This window comes from Nothobranchius furzeri, chromosome 8, assembly GCF_043380555.1.
Source record: "Nothobranchius furzeri strain GRZ-AD chromosome 8, NfurGRZ-RIMD1, whole genome shotgun sequence".
NCBI classification, from domain to species: domain Eukaryota; kingdom Metazoa; phylum Chordata; class Actinopteri; order Cyprinodontiformes; family Nothobranchiidae; genus Nothobranchius; species Nothobranchius furzeri.
The window spans coordinates 73,753,334-73,773,948 of record NC_091748.1 but is presented as its reverse complement, the minus strand read 5'-3'; the positions used below and the strand labels follow the sequence as shown (position 1 = coordinate 73,773,948).

General features: G+C 44.0%; 1 protein-coding gene across 3 annotated transcripts; it reads right to left on the bottom strand.

The window, feature by feature from the left end:
- Positions 1–215: 215 nt before the first annotated feature.
- On the bottom strand, positions 216–20,093 carry LOC107392640 (uncharacterized). 3 transcript variants are annotated; one of them, XR_011521428.1, is made up of 2 exons: positions 19,112–20,093; positions 216–702 (listed from the first exon to the last, which is right to left on the bottom strand). XR_011521428.1 is itself a non-coding variant. In XM_070554318.1 (2 exons), the coding sequence occupies exon 2, from the start codon at positions 17,353–17,355 to the stop codon at positions 14,170–14,172; it is 3,186 nt and encodes a 1,061-aa protein (XP_070410419.1). In that variant the 5' UTR covers positions 17,356–17,569; positions 19,112–20,093; the 3' UTR covers positions 14,003–14,169. The 3 variants fall into 3 exon arrangements, 2 of the variants coding, with proteins under 2 accessions (XP_070410419.1, XP_054608016.2); XM_070554318.1 differs by lacking the exon at positions 216–702 and adding an exon at positions 14,003–17,569; XM_054752041.2 differs by lacking the exon at positions 216–702 and having other exon boundaries at positions 14,003–19,271; positions 19,619–20,093.
- Positions 20,094–20,615: the final 522 nt, after the last annotated feature.

Sequence of the window (20,615 nt, the reverse complement as noted above, 5' to 3'; positions counted from 1 at the left end):
AATAGCAGTAAAAATCCTCCAAGCTTCACAGCACCAGAAACAGAAAAGTAAAATGTCCAAAAAATACAGTTTTTCTTGAGAAACTAGAAGAAAAAAAATGTCCAAGAAAAGGCAAAACCTACATATAGTCAGCAGAGCTACTCCAACATGCAGCCACCCAGAGCAGCGCAGTTCCGGAAAAAAAAGATCAGGACATTTAAAGATCTTTACTCATATTTTTATTGCATTTGCCGTGGTCTCTAGTTACACTTACTTAATGCCTTGTAACTTGTAAGTTGTATTACAGTATAAAAGCTCCGGTGCACCCGTTTGAGGAACTAGAAGTGAGCCATATCAGAGTTGAGCTGAAGACAGCAGGATTTCGACGCTTCTGTGTCACGCGAGGGTACACAGGACTAAACCCAAATGCAGGAGGCAGGATGACGTGATCCAATCCTGAGTTACTTTAATAACAAAAAGTCACCACATAAGTGGGAAAAAGGACTTCACAGGTCTTACTTGAAACAAAAACTACTAATGATGAAGATCCACAGACTTGAAGCAATACTACAGACACGAGCAACTCTACACAACAACGCCCCACCATGCACTGGGAGCAGCTGTTTAAAATACATGGTGTGGCAATCAGGAAATTGCAGTCAGCTGATGCACTCCCCGGTGCTCCACAGAGGGGCAGGAACTGCAGGAAGAGCCACAGCCAACCTGCATAGAGAAGAAACACACATTAAAAACAAGCATGAGGTGTAAACCATAACATTCGGGTTGCTAACAGCTACACAACTGACTCTGTTTGCTCTGCAACGATGTTTAATCTCCACGAATGACAAAAGCATGGAGGAGTTTCTGCTGTGTGGTGGTCATTGCTAAAAGACAAAAGCACTCTTCCTGCAAAAAAATCCCCAAAATAAAATCTTGAGTTTCCCAAACCAGACACCATTTTCTGCACCACAAACATGATTGAAAACAGAAGGCTGGAAGTACTTTGTGACCTCAGAGCCGAGAATGTGGGACAGACACTGGATAGCACTTAAATGATCCCATCTCCAAGGTTAATTGTGAGTTAACTAAGGAACTCATGCAATTAATCCTGTTTAAAATGTTGTTGATTGACAGCCCCGGTTTAAAGTAATTGATAAACTTATAATTAATTCAGAAGTGGTTCCCTAATGTATTCATGGGCAGTATGTTTCAGTGGTGGTTGTGGCTGCTCAATACATAAACGTCTCTGGACAGCGTTGATGTAATTTACTGCTAAAACATAATTTTACTCCAACACATGTAACGAATCATAACTAAATTCTTGTCTTTAAGAGAAAATTAGATTTAACAATGTTACTATGTTTAATGTTGTGGTGAGTTGTTGAACTCCTCTCAACACTTTTACAACCGTTTGGTCATCCTGACAAAAGCTTTTGCCCATGAAAGTTTTAAATACTCAACAAGTTAGACTGTAGTACAAAAGTCAATTAATTTCAATAATTCAACACAGACTGAGAGACCATCTAAAGGCTCAGGAGCCCTTTGCAGGTGTTCTGGATTCATTAACTGATTAGAGTGTGACATAATCATAATAATCAATTTTAAAACTAAAGTCATATATATATATACATATATATATATATATATATATATATATATATATATATATATATATATATATATATATATATATAATTCAAGATGAATTGCTGAATTAAATTAACTTTCATGCATGGACGTAATTTTCACTTTAGAAGTGGGGGAGACACGGGTGGGGGGGGGGGGGGGGGTATCTTTACAGTATGCTCTAATGGGAAACAGGCTTCAACACAAACAGTTGTTTTCTGCTTGGTCCTAGAGCTCAACCAGTGTCAATTTAATATAGCGTAATATTGTTTTTGGTTGGTAAAAAGTGCAGGGGTCAAAACTTGACTTTGGAAAAAGTGTGTGTGTGTGTGGGGGGGGGGGGGGGGGCATGTCCCCCCTGTCCCCCCCCCCTCCCCCCGCAAAAAAATTACGTCCATGCTTTCGTGCCATATTCTAATTTTTCAAGCTTTACTTGTATATACAGGTATAAGGCCCTGGTGTGTGTGGCACCCTTTTGAAAGCCTTTTAAATGTTTGTTGAAGTCAACTTCACTGAAACCCATTTTTTAAAGTGATAATGTGTAGTTATTGACCGTTAACTCTGGAAATATCCATCAAACTGTGGTTTAACCCTCCCACTGTCTTTATGGGTGACCCCGTGAGGAAAGTTGACACTCCTCAGCCCTGCCACATGGACCCAAGGGATAAACCATCAACCCTGCTCAATGGTCAACTTTCCTCGCGGAGTCACACCCATTAGGACAGTGGGAGGGTTAAAATGAATTAAATGATGCCCAGTTTTTCACTAATATTGGCAGATTTGTAACATAAAACCATAAAAATGGGGTTTAAAGCACATGGAAGTGGGTCTAAGTCTCTGGACGATGCCATATTAGATGCCATGCTTCCTTCTACAGGAGCCCGTGAGGACAAAATGCAATGTGATTTGCAACAAGTGGTTACAAAACTTTTTTCATTGATAAACGTTTGACAGATTGACCTCATCACTCGTTACCAGTGATGAAATGGGATCTGATGTGCTCGTTATTTTGCCGGAGGTTGTGCCCCCAGAGATTTTTGACCCTAATGGCCATCCGTTGGTAAGGTCTTACACCAACACAAAAATACCGCTTGCTTGCAATGATTTAGGTAAGTGCGGCTTCCTATGGCCAGGGAAAATACACATCGTCACTTTAAATATTATTTCTGATTTTAATTGGTCCTGAGTTTGTCATGCAGGTTATGAAAAAGTCTCATATTTCCTTCTCTAGGATTAGAAAAGCCTGACAGATCTATCTCACACTGAATAGCATTCATGGATTCACCATTCCTTGATGTCCGGTACACAGCAGCAGATGCTATGGCTAGTTTAAGCTAACAGTTAACATTAACAACTTCACCACATAGCAGAACTCCTCCAGACTTATGTTATTCGTGGAGATAAAACATCAACATCGCAAGTCAGTTGTAGAGTTATGCTGCTGTTATCCAGTCCAGGACGAGATGTCCAATCATCAGGAAATAAGACTAAAACCTGCCGTCTGAAGCTCAGCTGTGAAGTGGGCAACTTTTAGGTCCAAGAAACCGCACGGGTATATCTTTACCCCCGAGAACGACTTCCAAGTTATTCTTTCCTACTAGAGGCCACATGTATTGAATCAACGAGTCAACCACCCCTTTAACATTCGTGGACTTCCCCATCTTGACTTACGATGGGAAAGCCTGTTGTTGGTTTAGCCCCCAGGAGAGAACGTCTTGGCTAGTAGAAGCTAACCGTTAGCTAACCTTATTAGTAAATCCACAACATAGCAGAACTAGAGCTGCTAACTCTCACGCATTGAGCATGAGACATATGCATTTGACCCTCTTCACACGCCACACCTCCCGCTACATAATCACACACACACACACACACACACACACACACACACACACACACACACACACACACACACACACACACACACACACACACACACACACACACGCTGTCACAGTCAGCTTGCAGAGGCAATATAGTCAGTTTCTCAAACAGGTGCACCAAGGCTCTTTTTCCCAGAGAGCGACTTACAAGGCATTCATTCCTTCTAATGACAACTGCAAATGTGTGCTACTACTAGTTTACCCGTTTAATTATAGATTCACTAGCATAAATACAATAAAGTTTATCTGTCACCAAATAGAATATTTACTAAGACATCACAATGTAACCATAGAAACACTACTTGGTGTGTGTGTGTGTGTGTGTGTGTGTGTGTGTGTGTGTGTGTGTGTGTGTGTGTGTGTGTGTGTGTGTGTGTGTGTGTGTGTGTGTGTGTGTGTGTGTGCTCTGTCTTCTCCATCCCCAGTGAGTCGTGGAGGATGGCTGTTTATACTGAGCCAGGATCCTCTGGAGGTTTCTTCCTGTTAAAAGGGAGTTTTTCTCTCCACTGTCGCTAAATGCTTGCTTAGTATGAGGATTGCTGTAAAGTCGCTGACACTAGTCAGTGACTCGATGCAACCTGCTGGGTTCCTTATATAGGAAACATTATTTCTGATTGGCTTAATGAACTGACCTGTATTGGAATGTTTACTGTGTGAAGTACCTTGAGACGACTCTTGTCGTCATTTGGCGCTTTATAAATAAACTTGAATTGAATTGAAAACGTATTTAACAAATGAGTAAAGTTCATCTTTTAAACCCCAACAGTGGCAGTAAGTTTAACATCTCTGGTTTCTGAAATGAAAGACATCACCACAGCACATGGAATCATTGCTCTATTGTCTGTGGTCCCTGAGCTAATCATTCATTCACACAAACTCATCTGATCCTTCACACTCACTTCCACTTATTAAATGCTCCGACAGGGACCCGAATTGGGGAACCACCCGGCGCCCGGTACCTGTGGCACTCAACCATCCCCGTTTTTCGACTTTCTTCCTAATCACGCTCATCATTTCTTGATCTTTTATTTGTATTGACTGCAGATGCTCTGTACAGTGACAGAAAACGAGGCCCTCTGCGAGGCCTTCTGCTTCAAAGCCCCCACAGTGATCAGCATATGTGGCAATAGATCAAGCACCTGTTTCTGCCGGTCGCATCTGTGCTCAAACCCCGGCGGCTTCTGGAAGCTGACAGATACAGATGACTGAGCATCCATAGGCTGATGGGTAAAATGGATGGATGAGTCTTTATTGAGTGCTGCTTTCTCCGTCTTCAGATCAGCTTTTAACAATTCAAACTTTGTTTCACCATCCAGAGTTTGAGGACACTAATTAAACAAATCCACGTGCGTTAGGTGCATTTCCTATCTTTGAAACAGTTTCTCATTCTCTTTTATTAAGATCAACATCCATGACGTGAGAAGCAGGACTCGGATCATCCGAGCTGGCGCATCACCACTTCAGTGTCTTGACTTAGAAAGGAGACGCATTTCCTCATTCTGTTTGCAGCAAAGGGGATGGGCTCCTTGCGCTGCCTCCCTTTGATTGTAATCCTATCTAGGCCAGCACAAGACACTGGAGACCTCAGTCCCTGAATCTTCTTGCATGGATAAACAGGAGATGGGGGTCCAAATGTTTTCCAGCAACGTTTCTAATTGCTGTTCTGCATGCTCTCACAATGACAGACAGATAAAAGTTGTTTATTGTTATTTTCTTGTTGCTTTAGGCCTCATGTTGGAGAAAGAGGAGGACAAATCACACTGTTTCAGAGCTTATTACTTGAGGGTAATTAATTTATACTTCCTATGCTAAGGAAACTAGTGCAAGAAAGAGAGATGTGTGTATCAGCTTGAGCTCATTTTTTGCAGCAATGACTCATCGCTCCACACAGGCTAATAAATATTTAAAAGTGTTTTATTTATCTTTAGTTTTTAAGGGGTTTGAAATGTTCTCAACAAACAGTTCACAGTACTTTTCCCAAGGTTTGTGTAACTTTAGTTTATTTTATAGTTCTTCCTAAACAACAAGCTGGGTGACGTTTTCCGTATTTGACCTTTATTTAAAGGGGCATTATGGAAGTTTGGCAGCCAAAACATGTATAGAAATAATAAATTTCTTCTTCATACATTCTCCTGCAATGCCCTGGTCCTGTAGAATGAGCCCTGGCATTTTTACTGTGATTGCCTGTTTTTCTGTAAAATCACAGAAAAAGAGAGATGCTCGGGTCGAGCAGGCTGCTTCATGCGCGTTCACGCTCAGGCATCGCCCGTAGCATTTGCTATCCGTAGCTTTAGCAACAGAGAGAGAGGCAGTGCCACTTTGTCGCTGTTCCTAACGCCTAGTGACAAACCTAGCTACATTTCTGAGGACCCTTAGCTACTTTCTGTAGAACTTTCTTCTAGATATTTCCTGCAAATTAGCAACAAAATAGCCATTTTCGCTTCGAACCGTTCTTCGGTTTGATGTTGTTTCAGCTGTCATCAACGATATAAATGTTACAGATACTGTGGATGTTACCAGAGTGTAGCTCACCTTGAAAGATGTCTGACTCCCATGCAGAAGACCTGGGTTTGATTCTGGGTGTGAACATAGTTCATTTAGAGTTTATTTTTTACATTAATGGTATATTTTTTTACAGTAAGATGCCCAAATTTGTGTTTGAGACTCACCGAACGGCATTGAATCCACAGATAAAAAAGATGTGGGTTCAACTTTCATTTTGGAACAATTTTTCAAGCAAGGGAAGGGAATGATCTGAGCATGCAGGAGGACTGACCCATCATAAGCCTTTGTCGGCTGTGCTGAAGAGAAAGCTACAGAACCAAATTACTTAATTAAATAGCTGCACGTTCTCCTGTCCTCTGTCCTCCGGGCCACACACACACACACACACACACACACACACACACACACACACACACACACACACACACACACACACGGGACTGTCTCAGCTGTTATTTTCGTTATGGAGTGTGCACGTACAGCATGCGCGCCTCGTGCACGAGCCTACTATTGAAGCTGCCATTACGCTTTTGGCCTGAAGGGGCAATCGCGAGCATAAAAATTCAAAAGTCCGTAAAGTCCCTTTAAGGCTGTCAGGATTTCCTCCCACTGTGGCGTGAGCTTTCCAGGTCTGGAAACCCTTCTTTCAGAGAGTCTGTTGACTTCTGGTCATTTAATTTAGAAGAATCAGATCAGAATCAGAATTGTTTCATTGCCACATGTGTGAGAAATCACAACATTAGGAGTATAATTATGATAAAATAATAATATAAAGTGGCAATAATTATATACAAGACAGTGTAGGCACTCATCACAGTGCATCAGTTCAGGTGCAAAGACAGCACTGGGTCATGTGATTGAAACCAAGCAACTGGAGTGGGCAGCTTTAGGACTATCATTCATGAGTCCAACAGGGGACGAAACGGTTCTTGTGGCGAGAGCTTCTGGTCTGAAATGATCTGAGCCTCCTGACGGATGGGTGACACGGGTCAGCTGTTGTCCGACCTGTGCACCTCAATGTCCTGGAGGTGTACATGTCCTGTATGGAGGGGAGTTTGCAGCCAATGGCCTTCTCAGCAGAGCGTACACCAGGACACCAGCTGTTCAACCTCCATTCTGTAGGCAGACTCATCCCTGTCAGAGGGGAGTCTGATGACGGTGGTGTTTTCTGCAAACTTGATAAGCTTGACAGACTCGTGGTTGGATGTACAGCTGTTGGCGTACAAGGAGAAGAGCAGAGGGGAGAGAAGACAACCCTGAAGGGAACCGGTGCTGATGGTGTGCAGGTCAGAGAGATTCTTCCCCATACTCGCTTGCTGCTTCCTGTTTGTCAGGAAGTTAGTGGTCCACCTGCAGATGCGGTCAGGCACATTGATCTGGGAGAGTTTGTCTTGGAGGAGATCTGGGAGGATTGTGTTGAAAGCAGAGCTGAAGTCCACAAACAGGATCCTGGCGAAGGTACCACGGATGTCCAGATGTAGCGGGATGAAGTGTGGAGCCATGTTGATGGCCTCATCTACAGACCTCACCTACAGATGTCCCCTACGACTGACTGGAAATTGTTTGTTGTTGTTGTTGTGGTTGTTATTGTTGTTGTTAGCCTCAAGGGCAACGTGCCGATAATCACTTGTAAGTCGCTTTGGACAAAAGTGTCTGCTAAACACATAAACATAAACATAGACCTGTTGGCTCTGGAGGGAAACTGCAGGGGGTCCAGGAGGGGGCTGTGAGGGTCTTGAGGTGAGGGAGAACCAGGCGCTCAAATGACTTCATGACCACAGATGTCAGAGCTATAAGTCATAGAGGCGGGCAAGACGAAACCGCATGCGACAGTGTGACGAGTTAATAACACGTGGTGTGGAATAACAGCACCACGAAGCTAAGCTAACGGGGGCCTCAGAGGAAGCTGTGCTTAACCTCCTTTACGAGAATACTTTTGATGAGCGGTGAAAATGTCACGTTGAGGCTCTACAGTACGCAGAGAGAGTCGGGAAAGGAAGACTCCAGCGGCGGGCGATGCTCCGATATGGAGGAAGAAATAAAAACAGTGCCACAGACGAGACCATGTGTAGGTTTAATCTATTAAACAGGCGCTGATTGTATGCATTTGAATGATTATACACTTTAACAGTATTCTGTTGTTTTTCCTTTAGCGGATCACTTATAAGTGAATATTGCATATTATATTTTAATTCCTGCTCTGTTTGCATTTTAGATTATGTTACGACTTGTTGCACAACTCTTCACCATCCGCCTGGGTCCAGAACAAAGCTGATGACTGGAGGAGAAAGGTTTTTCCAAGTTTTACTGATGACTGATGGAGAATTTCCGTATGTCCAGACAGACCTCGTACGTCTGCCTGAAGCCTGCGGTGGCTGGTTTCTGGATTCGACCCAGGTCCGAGCCGCCTGCCCTGATTAGGATGGGATTAGTCCTGGTCCAATACGTCAGATACCATCTGACATAGTGACATCCTGTTCTTCACCCTTCCGTGTTCAGCTTCTTATCCAGGAGGTCGCGGGGGCAGCAGCCTAAGCAGAGAGGCCCACTCCTCCCTCTTCACAGCCACTTGGGCCAGCACTACACTTAATTAGGGAATCCAGGTCGTTTCCTGGCCAGCTGAGAGACGTAGTCCCTCCAGTGTGTCCTGGGTCTTACTTTAGGTGTCCTCCTGGTTGGATGTGCCCAGAAATCCTCACCAGGGAGGTGTCCTGACCAGATGCCGGCTCCTCTTCTTTTAAATCTTTAATTTTCACCATTGTATTTCTTTCCGAGTTTCTGTGGTTTTTTTTTATCCATCTTGAGAGAAAAAAACATTGTCCGATGATGCTTGGCACACAACCTAATTACCTTGCTGGGTAGGTTCGCGGCCGAGTGTGAAGCGGCTGGGATGAGGATCAGCACCTCCAAATCTGAGACCATGGTTCTCGACTGGAAAAGGGTGGCTTGCCACCTCCGGGTCGGGAGAGAGGTCCTACCTCAAGTGGAGGAGTTTAAGTATCTCGGGGTCTTGTTCATGAGTGAGGGTAGGAGGGATCGGGAGATCGACAGGCGGATTGGTTCGGCGTCTGCAGTGATGCGGATGCTGAGCCGATCTGTCGTGGTGAAGAGGGAGCTGAGCCAGAAAGCCAGGCTCTCGATTTACCGGTCGATCTACGTCCCAATCCTCACCTATGGTCATGAGCTTTGGGTAATGACCGAAAGAACGAGATCGCGGATACAAGCGGCCAAAATGAGTTTCCTCCGTAGGGTGGCCGGGCTCAGCCTTAGAGATAGGGTGAGGAGCTCGGACATTTGGGAGGGACTCGGAGTAGAACCGCTGCTCCTCCGGATCGAAAGGAGTCAGTTGAGGTGGTTTGGGCATCTGGTCAGGATGCCTCCTGGATACCTTCCTGGGGAGGTGTTTCGGGCATGTTCTGCCGGCAGGAGGCCCCCGGGTTGACCCAGGACACGTTGGAGAGGTTACATCTCCAATCTGGTCCGGGAACGTCTTGGGGTCCTGCCGGAGGAGCTGGTGGAGGTGGCCGGGGAGAGGACGGTCTGGAGCTCCCTAGTTGGGATGCTGCCCCCGCGACCCGGACCCAGACCCGGATAAGCGGAGGACAACGACGACAACGACGACCTTATTAGTGAATGCACACTGAGACTAAAGCAGAGAGCCTGAGTTAACAAAGGCATTAATACCTGTAATCCTGTTATCTCTTAATGAAGTTGTACTGCCTCTGCTAGGGATGGGCAGTCAGCTAAACTCCTTCCCCACATCAAGACTCTGACGAAACGATTCCCGGTTCACAGGTTTATTGACACAGGGAAAGGTGAAACTGTAACAAACAGTACAAGGCATAATCACTGTACTTATTCACCATGTACATATATAACGATGAAAATGTATTAACCCAGTTTCTTTTTAAATATGTCAACATGCAATGTCCATATGAATTACTTATCTTTTTAACTCAATTACAAACATCAAATTATGATTTTAACAAGTCTCGCTATAATGAATGGCTTTAATGTGTTTGTTGTTCCCCTTTAAGTAGCTCCATTAGCGATTGCTAGCTCAAACTGCACAAGATCGTTTTTATCATTAAACTTACAAAAAAATTAACTTACTCGAAAGAAAATGATTTATACATGCACATAACATATAAAACAAGTCTATACATACCCACAATGCTACCAAAGACATAGGATGTATGTGGATGCCACTGGATTTATCTGGCTAAGGTCACCATGCTGCACATGCCTTCTCCTTAATTCACAGACTTACTTCCTATTTACTGATGACATCATGTCCTGTTACCAACTGCAGGTTTTTAAGGTGGCACCAGGGAATTACAATTGCATATTTAAACATTTACCTAATACAAGAAAACAGTCTTCCTTAACATAACCTTTGATATCAGAACACTCCCCGCCTGGCGTGATTAAAGCCACCACACTTTACCAATGACAGTTTAACACCTAGACATTTGGAGCCAGAAGAAGTACTATTTCTGTAATGGGTCTGACAAACAATGTTTCTCCGCCGGGCTTGATGACCTTGACCTCGACCTGGCGAACTTTACCATCTTTGCTTTGGAAGGTCTGTATTATCAGACCAAGTGGCCACTTATTTCTTTGTACTTGGCTGTCCTTGAGGAGAACAACATCCCCTGGCTTAATGTTTGGGTTAGATGACTGCCACTTCCTACGTGATTGCAATGTTGGAAGGAACTGCTTGCGCCACCTGTCCCAGAAGGTGTTGGACAGGTGCTGGACTTGTCTCCACTGAGGCTTGTAGAGGTCAGAGGGTCCAAACTCTCCTGGAGGAGCAGGAACACAGTTTACCTTCTGTGTTAGAATAGCAGCTGGCGTAAGAATGAATGAGTTGTCGGGGTCAGTTGTTACAGGAACAAGAGGTCGGGCATTAATAATGCCTGCTACTTCTGCCATGAAAGTTACCAACACTTCATGGGTAAGCTTCCCTTTGAGCTGGAGGAACATGGAGTCAAGAATCCTTCTAGCCAGACCAATCATCCTTTCCCACGTTCCACCAAAGTGGGAGGCATATGGAGGGTTGAATGTCCAAGAGCATCCTTGGGCTGACAGGTAAGACTTGACACCATTGTGGTCGATGTTAGAAGGTATCTTCAAGGCCTGACAAGCACCCATGAAGTTAGTGCCTCTGTCTGATCGAATACTTTTGACTGGCCCTCTGACTGCTAGAAACCGCCTTAATGCGTTGATAAAGCTGGACGTGTCGAGGGATTCTATGACTTCAATATAAACTGCTCTTACGCTCATACATGTAAAAATCACGGCCCACCTTTTGCTGTGTGAGAGGCCTCCGCTAGTCCGGCGTGCAGAAACACTCCAATGACCATGCTTTCGTTCTTTTTTAAACACAGAAACAGTTTTGTTTACCTGTTTGTAGCTACGGTTTCGCCGACAGCTGCCGGCTTCTTCAGGCTGACGCTGATGGTGGCGTCACTTCTTTCTCCGTTTATCTGCGGGCAGCAGAGGACGTTGTCGCCCTCTACTGCCCGCTCTCCCCTCTCCGACGATGCAGTCCCATGCGTGGTCCAGCGTGTAAACTCCGTCGTCCCTGTTCATGGTCCCACATCCACGTCTCCTTATCTATATTGCTTCCTTGATCCATCTTTTGTATTTTTGTTGTTCAGTGGTTATGATCCGTGTGCTGTCCCAGTCCATTATATGATTTTCTCTTAAGCAATGATCTGTTACGGCTGACTTTTTTATTGTACTTTCTGCTTCTTCTTTTGCTGCTCTTGTGTGTTTACGATTTGCCTCTTTCTCGCACTCCTTTCTGTGTATTGAGTTGGCGTCCGGTTTCTCCTATGTATGTTTTATTGCATATTTTGCATGGGATTTCGTAGATGACTCCACATTTTTGTCCAGCTGATATTTTGTCTTTTGGGTGTACTAATCTGTTTCTAACTGTTGTGTATGGCTTTGTTGGTGTGTTTATGTTGTGTTTTTTCATTGTTGCTCTTATTTTTTCCGTTATGCCTCTGATGTATGGTAGGGTTATCACTGGTTTTGGTTCTTGTCTTTCTGGGTTTCTGGTTCTTTTTTTGGGTTGTTCTTTGCTTTCTGTTTTTGTTTGTTGTTTTCCTTTGTTTATTGCCCATGTCGGGTATCTGCAGGTCTTTAAAGCGTGTTGTATGTGTTTGTCCTCTTGTTTACGGTCTCTCTCTTCTGTTATTATGTTTGCTCGGTGATATAATGTTCTGATTACTGACATTTTGTGTATGGCGGGGTGTTCTGATGTCCATAATAAATATTGGTCTGTGTGTGTTGGTTTCCTGTATGTGTTTATGTTTAGGGTCCCGTCGGTCTGCCTGGTGATTTTCATGTCCATAAATGCTATGCTGCCTTCTGTTTCTAACTCATAAGTGAATTTTATGTTGCCCGTGTCGTCAATATTGTTTAAGTGTTGTGTTAGTGTTTCTGTTTGACCTTTTGGTATGATTTCCAGTATGTCGTCTACGTAGCGTTTCCATAGTTTTATTTTGCAGTTTGGGGGGGCGGTGGCTATGGCTTTTTGTTCCAGGTCTTCCATGAAAAACTCGCACAGGGTGGCTGATAACGGGTTACCCATGGCGAAGCCTTCCAGTTGTTTGTATATTGTGTTGTCGTATGTGAAGTAAGTGGAGTTAGCTACCAGTCCTATCAGTTGTGCTATGTCATCTGCTGTGAGGTTTGTCCTTTTATGTAAAGTCTTGTCTTGTCTGATTCTGTTAACTACCATGTCTATGGTTTTTTGGGTTGGTGTTTTTGTGAACAGAGATGTGACGTCATGTGAGATGAGTATGTCGTTGTCTTCTATTGTAATTTCCTTTAGTTCTTTTGCCAATTCTATGCTATTTTTGCAGTGTTGGTCTGTATTTCCTAATAACGGGCTGATGATTCTGCTGATATCTTTTGCCATGTTGTATGTTGGTGTACCTATGCTGTCAACTATTGGTCTAAGTGGGGTGTTTTGTTTATGTATTTTTGGTGTTCCATATATTCTTGGTGTTATGTTTGCTGTGGGAATCCAGTGTTTGTACATTTTTTCTGTTATTTTGCCTTTTTCGTGCAGTGGCTTCAGTAATTTTTTCATGTTTTTCTTAATGTTTTCTGTTGGATCTTTTTTAAGTATTTCATATGTATTTTTGTCTTCTAGCATCCGTTTCATCTGTTGTTTATATTTTTCTCTGTCCATAACTACTGTGGTTCTTCCTTTATCTGCCGGTAGAATAATTATCTGTTCATTTTTGGATAAAGCTGTCATGGCTGATTGTTCTTCTTTTGTAATATTGCTGTGTTGAATTTGGCTGTTTTTTAATATCCCAACTACGTTATTTCTGAGTTCTGCTTTCTTTCCCTCATCTGTGATCTGTTGACATGCTAGTTCTGTTGCTACAATAAATTCATCATATGGTATTTCTTTTGGTGTGACTGCAAAGTTTAAACCTTTCTTTAATATGCTCTCTTCTGCTTCTGTTAGTTTGTATTGTGAAATGTTACATACCCATGAGTTTGGTGTGGAGTTGCCTTGTATTTCTCCCCTCTTTTTCTTGTTTATGAGTCTTTTTAACTTCTTTATGTGTCTTTCTTTCACTTTTATGAACTCTTGTTCCTGTTTTTCCATCATGTGTCCTTTAATTAGTTCCTCCATTTGTTTATCAAGTTTGTAATTCCTTTTCAAGTCCAGGTGTCCTCTTTCCAGTTCGTCCTCCACACGCCTCTGTTTGGTTATGACGTTCCTTATCCTCTCCTTGAGCAGTGCTCTCTGTGCTCTTTCTATTATATTTTGTGCTGTCTGGGTCCGGATCGATGTTTTCAGCTGTAGGCTTGTGGGTGTGATGTTTTCGTCCCGGCATCTTAAACAGAAGCGAAGGTGGTTTCTTAGACGTGCGCGTTTCTGGTGTAATCGTTCCAAACGGCAAAAGTCCTTCGTTCCTTGTTGTCCGTATTTCTCTTTGAACATCTTAGGTGTGTTCTTGCTGTGTCTTTGTAAATCCATGCTTTCGTTCTTTTTTAAACACAGAAACAGTTTTGTTTACCTGTTTGTAGCTACGGTTTCGCCGACAGCTGCCGGCTTCTTCAGGCTGACGCTGATGGTGGCGTCACTTCTTTCTCCGTTTATCTGCGGGCAGCAGAGGACGTTGTCGCCCTCTACTGCCCTCTACTGCCTCCAAGGACCAAACACATCAAGGCCAACATTTGTGAAGGGAGGGTCTGTTGAAAGACGATCTGCCGGAAGGCTGGCCATTTTTTGACAGCTTGCTGGAGCTCTGAGTCTTCTGCATGTCACACATCGGTAGATGATGCTGCTCACTTTTCTCTTGCCACCAACAATCCACAACCCAGCTGAATGGACAGCCCCTTCCGTAAAGAGTCGCCCTTGATGGTGAACTTGTTCGTGGTACTTTCTAATGAGCAGGGTCGCAATATGATGATTCCCTGGAATAATCACAGGAGTCTTCTCACTCTGAGCAAGGCTTGAATAGTTAAGATGACCTCCGACTCTTAGTAGGCCATGTGCATCAATAAAGGGATCGAGACTTTTCAGAGGACTACTTCTGGGAACCTCTTTGTGTACCATGATACATTTGATCTCCTCACCATAAACCTCTTCTTGGACTGATCGAATGATGATGTCTGAGGCCTGGGTGGATTCCTCAACACTCAATCCTGTCTTGCAAAGATGCCAGCCCTTACAAAGTCTGTTCGTTGTGATCATGTTGTAGCAACTGGCAATATGTTTCAGATGGGCGATTGCACGAGTCAGTGACCGCCACGAAGAAAACTTGGTGAATCGTTGGGACCCAAGTTGCTTGGATGCTGTGGCAGTGCTTAATGTAGACACAAACGGTCGGATGTCTGGATCTGAACCTGGTTCCACAAGATCAAAGGTGATGCCAGGGACATCTTGCTCTGGTTTGGACAAAAACTTGGGTCCACTAAGCCAGTTGGTGTCTTTTAAAGTGCCCGCAGCAACCGAACGTGTTGCATGGTCTGCAGGGTTCTGGTTTGTGGCCACGTAGCGCCACTGGCGTGGACTGGAGGATCTTCGAATGCGCAGGACTCGATTGCTTACGTACACATAAAATCGCCTAGTCTCATTGTAAATGTAGCCCAGAACCACCTTGCTATCTGTGTAATAAGTCACAGCATTAAGCTGAAGATCAAGTTCTGCTGAGATCAGGTCTGACAACTCAACAGCCAGTACTGCTGCACAGAGCTCCAATCTCGGGATTGTGTGCTCTGGACGAGGAGCCAGCTTGGCCTTTCCCATGACAAACCCCACATGATGGTTTCCAGCAGTGTTTGTGACTCTAAGATATGCTACTGCAGCAATAGCTTTTGTTGAAGCATCAGAGAAAACACACAATTCTCTGTTGACAGCTGTCGATGGTGAAGTTTCAGTGTAGGGTCTGGGTATCATCAGACTTGACAACTCTGTCAGTGAAGCTCTCCACGAGGTCCAAGCTTCCTCTTTGTCTCGAGGTAATGGCGCATCCCAGTCACAATTCTCAGCAGTGAGCTCTCGTAGAATGGTCTTGCCTTGTATTAAAACTGGTGCTACAAACCCAAGAGGATCATAGAGACTGTTAATGATAGATAAGACTCCCCGGCGGGTATAAGGTTTTGTCTCCTGAGAGACACTGAAGACAAAGCAATCTGTTTGAAGGTTCCAGTTGAGCCCGAGACTGCGTTGCATCGGCACTGTGTCTGCATCGAGGTCAAGATCTTTAAGGTCACTTGCATAGTCTCTTGAAGGAAAGGCTCTCATGACCTCCGTCTTGTTTGCTGCAATCTTATGCAACCTCAGGTTAGATCTGGAGAGGACATCCTGTGTCTTCTTTAACAAGTCGATTGCTGCTTCGACTGTAGGCAGAGACTTCAACCCATCATCTACATAAAAGTCTCGCATCACAAAATGCTTTACATCAGGGTCAACCTGGAACTCACTGACCTGAACGGATTGATGCAGGCCATAAATAGCCACCGCAGGCGAGGGGCTATTCCCAAACATGTGGACTGTCATGCGGTAGTCCACGATGTCTTTGGAGAGGTCGTTATCACGGAACCATAGAAACCTCAAGAAGTTTCTGTCCTCTTCTCTGACCAAGAAAGAGTAGAACATTTGTTCTATGTCTGCTGAGAATGCAACAGCTTCCTTTCTAAAGCGAATCAATACACCCAGCAGTGTGTTGTTCAGGTCAGGCCCCGTCAACAGCACATCGTTGAGTGACACACCATTGAATCGAGCACTGGAGTCAAAAACTATTCTGATCTTCTTTGGTTTCTTGGGATGGTACACACCGAATGTTGGTAAATACCATCGCTCTTCCTCCTCACCCAATGGAGGAGCCAACTCTGCATGACCATTTTTGAACATCTGTTCCATGAAGCTAAGGAAGTGTTCCTTCATTTCAGGCTTCCTCTCAAAGTTGTGAATGAGAGACTTGAGACGCTTCAGTGCCTGAGGCCTGTTGTTAGGAAGCTGCTGACGTGGGCTCTTGAAGGGTAACGGGGCTACCCAGCTGTTATTTGTGTCTTTCTGTAGTCCATCCTTCATTATATTCATGAATGAAGCGTCCTGAATCGAAGGAGCAACTTGGTTATCCTCTTTGGTCCTTTTGAACACATTGCATCCAAGATGGTCAACATCACAGGTGGACTCTTGTTCAGAACATGTTGCAAGATGGTTTGCAACCTGGGTGACGCTGTACCTTTCTTTAACACAAAACACATTGGGGCACGGGTTAAAGATAGATGGCCTCCGCAGCTCTGTGGTATTTGTGTAGAAGGAGCTGATTGCTGATGGCCTATGGACACTGCCGAGACACACATTGCCCACAACAACCCATCCCAGATCTAACTTCTGAGCATAGGGCTGGTTGTGTGAACCATTCACCTGCTTGCGGACTTTATGTACTCTGATAACGTCCCGCCCTAAGAGAAGCATGATCTGGGCATTTGGGTCCAGATCTGGGATGAGGTGTGCCAGTGACTTTAAATGTGCATGATGAAGAACGATATCAGGGGTTGGAATCTCATCCCTATTGTTGGGGATTTCCTTGCATTCTGTGAGACTGGGTAATGGAATATGGACTGTCCCATCAAGAGATTCCACCTCATATCCACTTGCCCTCCTTCCTGATGATTCTTTTACTCCTTCACATGTTCTCAGTATGTATGGCGCACTTGGGCTTCTGTCACCAAACACTTCAAAAAATTGTGAGCGAACTAACGACCTGTTGCTTTGCTCATCCAAAATTGCATACAGCTTTACTGCTTTTTCTCTTTTCCCAGCTGGATATACCTTCACGAGGCATATTTTGGAACAGGATCGGTCCATCATATCTCCCCCGCAAACCTTCGTGCATTTGGCGGTGATGTCCGATTGAGGCAGAGTTTCAACTTCCTCCCCGCCATGGTCTGGAGCAGGGTCCTTCACTTCTATCCAAGGTGCAGGCCCCGGATGCAGAGCTGTGTCGTGCCTTTCACTCTTGCACACGGAACACTGCACTTTGACCTTGCAATCCCTAGCAAGGTGCGATGATGCTGCGCAGCATCTGAAACACAAATTGTGTTCCTTCAAGAACATCTTGCGCTCTTCAATCGATTTTTCTCTGAATGCACGACATTTGCGTAATGGGTGTGGTTTCCCATGAATGGGGCATACTTTATCACAATCATCAAGCTTTGATGAGAATTTACTAAAATCAGAACTAGCTCTGGAGGATACGTCCATTTTACAAACTGAGATTTCTCTATGCTTGTTTGGCTGCCACGCTAACTTCTCAGTTCTGTGGCTGATGTCTGTCTGAGTGATGAAGTTGAAGCTTGGATCGTTGGCAGTGCTAGCCTCCTGGCTAACAAACTCTACAAAAAAGGTAAAGGGCGGATATGGCACATGCTCTCGCCGTTTGTACGATGCACCAGCTGAAGCCCACTTTTCTTGCAGATGAAAGGGGAGCTTCTGCACGATTGGGTTAACACCTCTTGCTGTGTCAAGGAATGAAAGTCCAGGTAGGTCTCCTTCATCCTTAGCCAAAAGAAGTTCCATCAGAAGATCACTCAACTTTGTTAACTTAGCATAGTCTCGGTTTCCTAACTTTGGAAACGTGTCAATGCGCTTAAAGAGAGAATCCTCTATTGCCTCTGTTGAGCCATAGGTTCTATCGAGTCTTTCCCATATCATATCCAGCCCAGCTCCTGGATGATTAACATGAATTGCTCTGATCTGCTCTGCGTGTTCTTTTGACTCCTTACCAAGCCACTTTAAGAGAAGATCCATCTCTTCACTCGCAGTCAAATCTAAGCCACTGGTTGCAGAAAGAAATGAGCGTTTCCAGGCTCTGTAATTCTGTGGCTTGTCATTAAATTGAAGTAAGCCTGTAGACACAAGTTCACGGCGTGCAAGATATCTCACAAAATCATTTGGGTTGGGGTTGCTATAGTTGGCGTTAGGAGAAATGGGATAGTCTGAGGAAAATGCACCCCTATAGTCATTTTGAGATCTGAGATTCTGGGTTGGAGTAGCAGAACTATGTTCAAATCTTACTCGTCGTGACTCGTGAAAATCTTCTTCTTTACAGATCTGAACTCCATGTGAGCTGGAGAATGACTCTATTTTTATTGGAGTAACATTTTCATGCCGCTGATGCTCTGTCTCTGATACTTTGCTTTGGTCCACAACATACTGTTGTGTCCGTTGAGTTGTTTCTAGAGGGTCGGAATCTAGTACAAGGTCACAACTACGTCTTTCACTATTGATATCAGCTGCAGCTTCCAGCGCTTCTGCCTCCACAATGGCTGCAGCAGTTTCTTTCTTATATTCTAGCATTTTCAGTGAGGCTTCCAATTTAGCCTTTTCTAGTTTTAGGTTTATTTCCTCCTCAGCATAAGAAAGACAAGCCTTTGCTGCTTCTGCGCGTGCTCGTGCCTTGGCTGCCGCAGACCCATTAGATGATGCACTGGAGTGCGCAGAAGGAGTGTGCGAGTTCGTTTTTGACATGGTTGTTTCTTCTGACTTGGACTGAACAATTTCTTAGCGAATCTCTGCTTAGATGTGTTAATTGTCCATTAGTTGCTTGAGATGATGGTCTCCTTACCATCTGTCGGTGTTTCCACGTTATCTTGCCCGCTAGGAAGTGTGGTTTCACTGTACTGCCTCTGCTAGGGATGGGCAGTCAGCTAAACTCCTTCCCCACATCAAGACTCTGATGAAACGATTCCCGGTTCACAGGTTTATTGACACAGGGAAAGGTGAAACTGTAACAAACAGTACAAGGCATAATCACTGTACTTATTCACCATGTACATATATAACGATGAAAATGTATTAACCCAGTTTCTTTTTAAATATGTCAACATGCAATGTCCATATGAATTACTTATCTTTTTAACTCAATTACAAACATCAAATTATGATTTTAACAAGTCTCGCTATAATGAATGGCTTTAATGTGTTTGTTGTTCCCCTTTAAGTAGCTCCATTAGCGATTGCTAGCTCAAACTGCACAAGATCGGTTTTATCATTAAACTTACAAAAAAATTAACTTACTCGAAAGAAAATGATTTATACATGCACATAACATATAAAACAAGTCTATACATACCCACAATGCTACCAAAGACATAGGATGTATGTGGATGCCACTGGATTTATCTGGCTAAGGTCACCATGCTGCACATGCCTTCTCCTTAATTCACAGACTTACTTCCTATTTACTGATGACATCATGTCCTGTTACCAACTGCAGGTTTTTAAGGTGGCACCAGGGAATTACAATTGCATATTTAAACATTTACCTAATACAAGAAAACAGTCTTCCTTAACATAACCTTTGATATCAGAACAGAAGTTTTAGACTTTAATAAATTAGACCCAGGAAGCCAGCTAAGTTCAGCTCTTGTTGTGAATGCCCTTGTTTATGATGAAATAAGGTCAAGTAGAACTTTGAAGCTTTAATAAGCAGGACTAAAAATACAAAATGCTGCGGGAATGTCTCTAAATATGTTGGAGAAGTTTCTCAGTCATCCATAATCTAACCTACACTAAACTCCTTCTACGAGGGTTGGGCCAGAGATGCGTGTGACCTTAATGGCCTCATCAGTGACATCATTGGTGACCTCAATTCCCCAGTCAGTGTAATTGTTTCTGATTACAAGCCTGCTTCTCCCACCCAGTGCTTCAGAACTGGAGAATCCTCTTGGACGAGAGGCGAGTCGTCTTCCAGATGACACGAGGAGTTAAGCTGCTTTCGTTTACAGAACACAGGACCTCTTTCACTTTTCCCCCCTTGGCGTTTCATGAGCATGCTTGGGATTTGTGCTGCTGTCAGAAGTCTCAGCAGGACAATGTCGCCTTATTCTGATGCAACAAACTGTCAGACACTAATTTGTGTGCAGCTCAATCAGAATCAAAAGAAGGATTGACTGAAATTTACAAAAAGCACGAATCGTTCATGAGTGCACACACGGTGATCACAAACGGCTTCCGCAGCTAGGGACCTGTGAGATGGTCTCATTACTCCCCTTCAAGCTCTAGAGCTCGAGCATCATCCAGAATGTTGATCACGTGTAGATCTCTGTCACTCCAAGCTCCACAAGACC

Bases quoted from the DNA above. Each gene is read 5' to 3' on its own strand.
- LOC107392640 (XM_054752041.2), bottom strand. From the start codon at position 19,014: ATGTCAAAAACGAACTCGCACACTCCTTCTGCGCACTCCAGTGCATCA.